The sequence below is a fragment of the Lolium rigidum genome, chromosome 4, assembly GCF_022539505.1.
Source record: "Lolium rigidum isolate FL_2022 chromosome 4, APGP_CSIRO_Lrig_0.1, whole genome shotgun sequence".
Lineage (NCBI taxonomy): Eukaryota > Viridiplantae > Streptophyta > Magnoliopsida > Poales > Poaceae > Lolium > Lolium rigidum.
Window position 1 is genome coordinate 158,044,085 of NC_061511.1, and position 9,446 is coordinate 158,053,530.

The 9,446-nt window shown below is 41.8% G+C and overlaps 1 protein-coding gene across 1 annotated transcript; it reads right to left on the minus strand.

The window, feature by feature from the left end:
• Positions 1-2,954: 2,954 nt before the first annotated feature.
• On the minus strand, positions 2,955-3,365 carry LOC124708697 (histone H4). The gene has a single exon (XM_047240369.1). The coding sequence runs from the start codon at positions 3,327-3,329 to the stop codon at positions 3,018-3,020; it is 312 nt and encodes a 103-aa protein (XP_047096325.1). The 5' UTR covers positions 3,330-3,365; the 3' UTR covers positions 2,955-3,017.
• Positions 3,366-9,446: the final 6,081 nt, after the last annotated feature.

The window sequence follows — 9,446 nt, forward strand, 5'->3', positions numbered from 1 at the left end:
GTGTTCTGAGCCGGGGAGGGGGGCGGTGACGCGCGTTCCGCCGGCGTGGATCTAGTCCAGCACAGGGCCCTGTGGCCGGCTCGGTTCGGCACCAATTTTTCTGTCGGTTATGAAAACATTATTGTCTGTGCTTCATTAATGGCGTGTTTTTCTTGTGCTTCGTTAACTGGGGCTAATATTCTAGCACAAACTGCAAGTAAAAAAAATCCACATGTTCCCGAATCTTCTCAGAATTGTATTCTTTGCCCTCCCAGATTTCACTCTTTCCCTCAGAAGCAGATCATACTCCTAAATGATGTAGGCATGAATATAAACGGAATGGATCGGATATATATTCGTTTCTATCCATTTACACCGCTATGGTAGCCTAAAGATACGTTGAGTAACACGAACCGTTACGAGGCTATCGGTGGCGGCCTAAGTAAACTCATAAAGGGTTTTCGTCCCCTCGTCGGTGATGCCGGCGCTTTGCTCCACTTCCGGTGATCTTGGGGCCTCACAGGTGTGGCAGCATGGCCCTCGACGGTGGAAGTGTTCTCATTCTTTGTTTAGGTTGTTTTTTTTTTGTGTTTTTTAAGGATGGTGAGGGTGCAAGTACATCCTGCAGTCAAAATAAGTTTCACCCTATCCTCACTCTAGTGGTGTATCTAGCGCTGGCTAGCGGAGGGTGCGTGGAGTTGTGTGCCCCGCATATCTCCTAGAAACCGGTCAGTTTTCAACTTCATTGGTGTTGTTTCAGATCAATGTCTTCCGATCTTCGGTTGTCATCAGTGACCATGGTTGCTCTAGTGTGTTGGTCATTTGGGCAAGATGACTTATATATGTCTACTACAATAGTCAGCGCTATATGATCGAAAGACCTATATGTATATTTAATTAATTTAACGCTTCCTGTATTGATGATGATTATTAATAGATGAACGAGATTTTCGGAAAGAAGAATGAAAGTTGCCGCTTCTTTTTATAGTTCGTGCAGGTTCAATTGGGATTGTGTTAACAGATCACCAGGTAACATTCTGGGTACAAAATGCTTGTATTTGCCCCATGTAGCTTTTGCAGCGATGGCAAAGGCGTTGACAATGCGAGAAGGGTTAGCTAACAATATGGGGTTCAATGTTATTCAGGCCGAATTAGACTCAATGGAGACAATTGAAGGTTGTACAGGAGATGAAATGCGGTGGAATGAATCACCAGCTATTTTCGTGGATTGTGTCTATTTTGTGTCACTCATTGTTCTAGGGAAGTCAACTAGGTTTTACATGATCTAGCTAGTGAGTCTTGTGATTGGAAGCCCCAAGTTTTATTTTAAGCGACTGATAAACAATGTAGTGTTTGGTTGGTGATTAATAAATCTTCGCAGTAAAGTCATGTTTGTTTCTTCAAAAAGAAAATCACACTCCAATCCATTTGTGTGACACGAATCTTAAAGCAAGAAATCGATGGCAGAAAACTCCCGTTCACGGATAAAAGCATTTTTTGCACTATCAGCCTTTTGTGGCACACGGCGAACACACTCATCTCATTAAAGCCTTGTTTATTTCTCTTGTATTTCCACCACTAAGAAGTTTGGAGATGAATCCAATAGCCTACCATCCCCTTAAATACTCTTCCAAAAATAACACTAATACGAGAGAGAGTTTTTAATCTAAGCAAAAATGAGAAGATTTACGAGGTATCTGAGGATTATTCAATCCAAATCTAGAGAAGTAAACGGACTACTAGTGGTTTTCTGTAATTTGTGACTCACATCCTATCCTCTAAAATACACTAGACGTAAACAAGCCATAACTAATTAGCAAATGTATCACGCGAAATTGCATGGATGAACCTGGGAGCAAGCGCACCCTATATGAAAAAGAAAATTAGTAATTCAGAAAAAGGTCAAAAAAATTCAAATCTTTTTGGGAATCAAAGATGATCATGTATTGTACTTGTATACGAAAGATTCACCATGGAATAACTTCTCTTGTTTCCTGGGTGAAAAAAACAGACTTGGAGGTCCTATATTAAAGTACTATTCACGCTATATTCGTCATAGATTTGTTTTTTTTTTTTTGCCTGAAGTCAATGTGAAATATTTTTTGGCCAAACAAATTTATACGAGTACAATACTTGATTATCTTTGTTTCCCAAAAGGATTCGAATTTTTTTGACTTTATTTGAAATTACTACATTTTTTAGAGTATATAGGGTGCGTCTGTACCCGAGAGCCAAAAGTCCGGGTCAATGTATCACGCCATTAGATCATGTGTTTTGTACTTTTTTGAACAGGGAAGGGCGCCGGAGGCACCAATTTGTACTCAGCTCGGTTGCAAAGCAGAGCGTCAATGACAAAACCTTGCCAATCTGAATGTTGAAAGATTGAGATACTAGCAGAGCATGATGGAGTAAAATGTAAAATGAGCTGAACAAGCACAGCTGTAAATAGGACCTAGAGACATTAGATCGTGTCGTAATCATCGTACAGGTAAGGTTAAGCCCCAATACTTAATGAAACACAGTGTTGCATTCGCATATCCTACCGAAGTCTAAACACAGGCTAACTGAACATTCTGCTCAAGTGTTAACGCCCCCAGACTTCAGCCAACGATGAGTGATTCGCACAATCTCCTTCTCGTTCTGAATGACTACACCGGGGCACAAATATTCAGAGCGTTCTACTTCATCAGAAGTTTAAAATGCAAGTAAAAAAAAAGGGTTTAAACTACCGCGACCTTCATCAGACATAACAAAACTGTACTTTAATTAGCCGGGGGACTAAATCTGAACAGAGTGCTTAAACCCGAATTCGCTCGGTAGCCATCGCAGATTCGACATCACAGTGGTCAGAGTAAATCAGTAGATCGAGCAAAACTCACTGCGAGATGAACATCACACGAAACCAATTTCTCAATTCGAACGGGAAACTCATTACAAGCACCAGGACGCAGCAGCTACACACCGAACGGCCACAAGCCCACAAGCCTAATTCCCATCGAAACCCTAACACACAGAACGCGAGGAACACCACCGGTGGCTCAGCCGCCGAAGCCGTAGAGGGTGCGGCCCTGGCGCTTGAGCGCGTAGACGACGTCCATGGCGGTGACGGTCTTGCGGCGGGCGTGCTCGGTGTAGGTGACGGCGTCGCGGATGACGTTCTCGAGGAAGATCTTGAGCACGCCGCGGGTCTCCTCGTAGATGAGCCCGGAGATGCGCTTCACGCCGCCGCGGCGGGCAAGGCGCCGGATCGCCGGCTTGGTGATGCCCTGGATGTTGTCGCGCAGCACCTTCCGGTGCCGCTTCGCGCCGCCCTTCCCGAGCCCCTTGCCTCCCTTGCCGCGGCCCGACATGGCTGACGGTGAGTGCTTGGCTGCAGGTGAGATTCGAGAGGGATTGGGGAATTTTTGAGGCGATGGAGACGGAGCGGTGAGGGGTTGGGTATTTGTGGTGGAGAGGGGGGCTGAGGGGATGCTGGATTCCCGGCCTGTGATTCGTCGAGAGGGTGAGGCGCGGATCGGTGACGTGGCTGGGAGGATAGGTGGAAGGGGATGGTTTGTGAAGCGTTGGATGGGGATGGAGGGCTGCTGTTCGTTTGATCTGAGAGGTGCGGATCGATGACATGGCGGGAGATGGTTCATCACGTGAGCCTGGTCTTTCTCAGCTAGGGGCAGCCACACCGTGTAGCTAGGGGAAATGTAAAATGATTCTAAGCTTCACGTGATACAATCGTAACCACTTCTGAAAATTCAAATCCACTTTGACACATTATTCCAAGCTTCACATGGTGCTTGAAATGCGTTTTTACAAGCCTACGGAGAAGACCACTTGGGTTACATGTTGTTCAGGATGTGTAGCCTTTCGCCCCTCGATTTGGTGTTTTTGTTCATAGGTATAATCTAACTATTATGAAAATTGTATTTTAAATGTATTTTGAAATGTCGGGAAAAACTATGAAAAAAATCTAGGTGTACATGTTGATCTCCTATGTTCACACACATAAGTTTGTGAAAGAAAACAAGATATTTTTTGTGGGTGTCTAGAAAGACAAAAACATACCTCATAACAAGCTATTTTGGAGCACCAGAAATTATCTTTTTACACAGGTCATGAAAATCAATTTTTCACGGATTTTGTGCGGATGTAGAATGTTCAGATGTACACCTCTAATTTTTTTTAAATTTTTCGAAATTTTAAAATGTATTTTTTAAATAGTGGGTACATCTACCCTTACAAGCTAGAAGGGTCGTGCATCATTGGCATTCAATTTTAGCACATGTAGTAGAGGCTTTACGGGCCTTTGAAATGTCATTTGCACTGATACAAAGCTGCACAGAAGATCACTTTTGCATGTTGGTTTGTGTAGGGTTTCTCTATTTTTTCATGGACTTGCACATTATTACAGTTTGCTCATTTTTTGTGACCACCTACTAATCTAGGGTTCAGTATTTGATGTTGATGTTGTATTATTAGACTTTTCGGTAAGTTCTAGTGATCTAGATTTTAGCATTTTTTCAAATCTGAGCCATTGCAGTTACATATAGGCATCTGAAATGGTATTTTAGGGCATGTACATTGCAAAACTATAAATAGCCATTCTTCTTCCTTGAGGAGGTAAGGTCAAACATTCCTCTCTCTCACATACTTCATTGTCGAAACTTCAAAAGCTTGTTTCCTCTCCCTTCCCTCTTATAATTTTTGCATCTCCTCGAGGGCTTTGGAAGAGGTTATCTAGATCTACAATCTCCACCGATCAATTCCTCCTCTAAGTGAGGGGGACCCATTAGATCTATATATTCAAGTAATTTGTTGATTCGCTCCTTTGTTCTTCTTCTATAATTCCTTCCTAACACTTGTTGCTTTGGTAGGATTTGAGTGTGAAAGATTTGAACATCTTTGGTGTTCTTGCTTTGCATTCTTGGATAGTGTTGAGATCTCTATTACGATTTATTTGAGTCAGAGACCGTGAGCTTGTAATTATTGGAGGGTAACCTCCTAGTTGGCTTGGTGGTTTGTGCTCCGGTGACCTCTTCATGGAATATTGTGAAAATATATTAGCTTCTCCTACATGGCGTTTTTGAAGTTGTTATGGAGCTTACCATCTCCGAACTGCAGGAAAAGGTAGCCATAAGGAAAGGACATTTGTACTTCGTGGAATGGACTTGGAGAAGAAGGTGAGCCTTCACGGCGTTCGGGAGACCTTATTGGTAACCTGCATCTCTCCAACATGTCGTACCTCACTTTATGTAAGGGAACACGGGAATACATCTTCATCTTTGCGTGCCTCGGTTATCTCACTACCAAAGTTTACTTCCTTGTGATAGCCTATGTGCTTGAAGTACTTATATATTGATATCACTTGTGTTATATTTTTTTGTGCTATATTGCTTAACTTAAGCTATTGATGCACCTTGTTGAGCCTACCTTATTTAGGTTTTGTGCCTTTAATAAACGTTAGTTTAATTCTGCATTCTTACAAGTCAATTCGTAATTATTTTTAAAATGCTTATTCATACCCCCTCTAGGCGACATCTTGTCCTTTCAATTGGTATTAGAACAAGGTCTCTCCTTGTTTAGGCTTCATCGCCTATAGAGTAAATATGTCGCTAGTAGCATAGTGCACAACGACACAATTATCTCTAATGGCGCAAATTATCATTTATAGAGAAATCGCATGCTTTGTAAACTTTGGACCTTGTATCCAAACATAGAGAAATATAGATGTAGATTTTTCTCCTCCGATGGATCCTCGAAATCTATCTTTAGATGATGAGAAAAATACATCTCAAAGCTCAAATATCTAGTGAGATATATTCTCTTTGAGCCCAGAAGTTCATTTGCTTAGGATGGTTTTAAAGTGCAAGTCGTCTCAAGATATATGGACCAAGCTTAAAAGGACATTTGGTGGGTCTATTTCTCATATAGTCAGTGTTCTCTCCAAGGAGCTCTCTTCTCTTGACATCATGAAGAGCTCCAAGTTGCTTCCAGCTCCATCCGCGATGATTTGTCATATTCATCCACTTCACCAACGTGTGGCAAGACACAAGGTAATGATATGATGAGTGGTGATGAAAATTGCAGTTCACATTATGCTCACTATTGGTGATCCTTCATCTCTGTCTCGTTGCAATGTTTCATATTTAGACCTAAACACATCTATCACCAAAAATGCCTTACATGCTGGTGTTGATAGTTCTTGCATACCATCTAGAAATTATTTGAGTACTAGTGTAGATGATATGTTTGATATGTCTTGTTTCCATGACCAAAAAGATTGCATTTCCTCTAGTTGTTTGTTGGCTAACAATATAGAAGAAAACGAACACGCTATGGGGCAAGACATGACCATGAATGGATATTCAAGAATATATTCATCTTCATCCTCCAGTGCGCACATGTGCCTTATGGCAAAGGAGTCAAATATAACTCCTACTTTAAATCCCAACACATATTCCAATGATGATGATGATGAATATAATGTTTTATTGTGTGAGATGGGACTTGTGTATGCTTCTCTTCGTGGTAATAAAGAGGCTCGTGCTAGTCTCGAACACTTTCTGGAAACTATGGGTGACGGTAGGCACCGTGTTGCTCTATATGTTGCAGGTGCATCTGCCATTTCCTACTGCAGCGGAGGTTCTGGACCTCTTTCGTCATCGTTGGGCGGGGGATGGCGGCGTGGTCGCATGTCCGTCTGCGTCAAAGAATAAAGGTGGCGGTCTTAGGATTCCTCTCGCGTCAAGAAAAAATCTACTTGATGTTTATCCTCCTTGATTTGGCCAGAGTGTCGAGTTTCGAAGGCATTAACAATGAACTTCCTTAGGCATGCTTGGAGGTTGTTGGATCGGATGAGATTCAGTCGTTCGTTCCCATGTTTTTTTCCGACCGTTTGATTTTACGAGGGGGCGGTGCGAAGCTCTGATATATGTTGCCATTGATACGTCCAATTTGCATCACTATTTTATATCATAATTTACTGTTATTCATTGATATATTTCATATTTAGAGGTAATAATTATGTCATTCCATCTATTTTTGCATGTTTGATGATTATTATAGAATTAACCACCAGAGCCAGGAATCTGCTGGAAAAATGACCACCAAGGCACCATATTTTTGAAGACCAACAATTCCCAACAAAGAAACAGAAAATCATGTTTTTCCAGATGACGGAGGAAGCCAGAAGGGGAGGCCGAGATGGGCCAGGGGGCTCCAAACCACCCCTAGGCGCGGGCCCACCTTAGGCCGCGCCTAGGCATGGTGTGGCAGTCCTGGCCCACCTCAGACGACGCCCCTCGCGTATATCAACCCGTTGGGAAACCTAAGATCGGGGGTACGATGAGAGAAAGATTTTGCCGCCGCTATGGGGCGGAGAACCAGAGAGAGAGAAAAGCTCTCCGGCAGGCTGAAATCTGCTGGGGAAATTCCTTCCCGTAGAAGGGAGATCGTCGCCATGGTTGCCGCCATCAAGCTGGACTTTATTGGGATCATCATCACCATCATCTCCACCACTAGCACCATCATCACCGCCGCCTCCACGCCGTCCCGTTGTAACATCTTGGGTTCAATACTTGTCTAGTTCATAGGGGAAACTTTCCCGGTGTTGATTACTCATTGTAGTTGATGCTATTGAGTGAAAACATCGAATTAAGTTTATGTCCAGATTGTTATTCATCATCATATCACCTCTAATCATGATCCATATGATGTCTCGCGAGTAGTTCGTTTAGTTCTTGAGGACACGGGAGAAGTCATGCTGTTAGTAGTGGAACTGTGTTGAGTAATATGCAATGATTTGATATTTAAGTTGTGGTGCTATTCTTCTAGTGGTATCATGTGAAGGTCGACTATATGATACTTCACCTTTATGGGCCTAGGGGAATGCATTATGTATTTGGCTTCTAATTGTGAGGTTGCGGGATCGACAGAAACCCAAACCCCCGTTAGGAAACCGGTGCACAAGGGAGTGTAGGATCTCAAAGTTTAATGTTGTGGTTAGATTTATCTTAATTACTTTCTTGTAGTTGCGGATGCTTGCAAGAAGTATAATCACAAGTATGTATTAGTCCAAGTATGGGGTAGTGCATTAGCATAGGTTCACCCACACAACACTTACCAAACCATTGAATAATATTCATCTATGTGAAGCAAAAGCACTTGACGTGATTCCCGTGTGTCCTCGGGAACGTTTGTTCATCATAAGTACAAAAATCGGCTTGTCCTTCGCTCTAAAAAGGATTGGGCCACTCGCTGCAATTATTACTACTGCATTTTATTTACTCATACTTTATTTATCTGCAATATCAAATACCCCTGCAAACTTGTTCTCTAGTGTTTATAGTGAATCCTCGATCAAAACTGCTCGTCAACACCTTCTGCTCCTCGTTGGTTTCGACACTCTTATTTATTGAAAATACTACGATACACCCCCTATACTTGTGGGTCATCAAGACTATTTGCTGGCGCCGTTGCCGGGGAGTGAAGCGGCTATTGAAGAGTGGAATTGGTAAAGGTAACTTTTACTGTAAGTGTTGTTTTTATTTCTGTCTGCTACTGCTTTATTTCGTTATGAAGGCGTCTCCGTTTGACTCTCAATTTAGAATTACTACTACCATTGTTACGGTAGTAGATGGACCACCGCTCAACTGGATCCTTTTAAAATACATATGAAAATTGTTGAACGTGTTATGAATAACTGCTATTATGGAGATGGAACTGTTCATACGGGTGATCATTTACTCTTTATACATGAATTATGCGAGTTGTTCAAGTGTGCATGTATCTCTATGGACCAAGTTAAGAGGAAATTATTGTCTTTATTACATAAGGGAAGAGTTGCGGGATGGTATAAGATGCTGAAGAATGGCCGATCTATTGGATGGGAGGAAATTGTACCTCTCTTTTATTCTAAATTTATCCTCTAAGTGAGATTCATAAAGATCGGAATCAAATATGTAGTTTATGGTCCCAAGATGGAGAGAGTATTGCCCAAGAGTGGGGGAAATTGAAGTCACTAATGCTCAAATGTCCCATTCATGAGCTCCCTAGTAATATCGCTATTACTAACTTCTATGCAAGGCTTTCTCTTCATGATAAGGATTTATTTACATGTATGAAGGAAGAAGCTAAATGGGATCTTCTCGACCGCATTCAGGAAAATACTGAAGGATGGAAGAATGATAAATGAAGAAAGACAGATATTAATTATGATTATGAATGCATTGAATCTTTTATGCAAACTGATGACTTCCGTAATACTAGTGTTGTTTATGGTCTTGATTCCCAAGTTCTTGCAAATTGTTTTAAGGCTTTTGCCTCTTATCTTGATGTTCCCCAAAAGGAGTGGAACAAGTATCATGCACCTTATAAGGGTATTGTTAATTGTGTTCCTACTAGAAATATTGAGGTTTGTACTGCTGATCGTGTTTTGCCTGAACCTTATATTGAAAAGGTACATTTCCCTTCCAAGG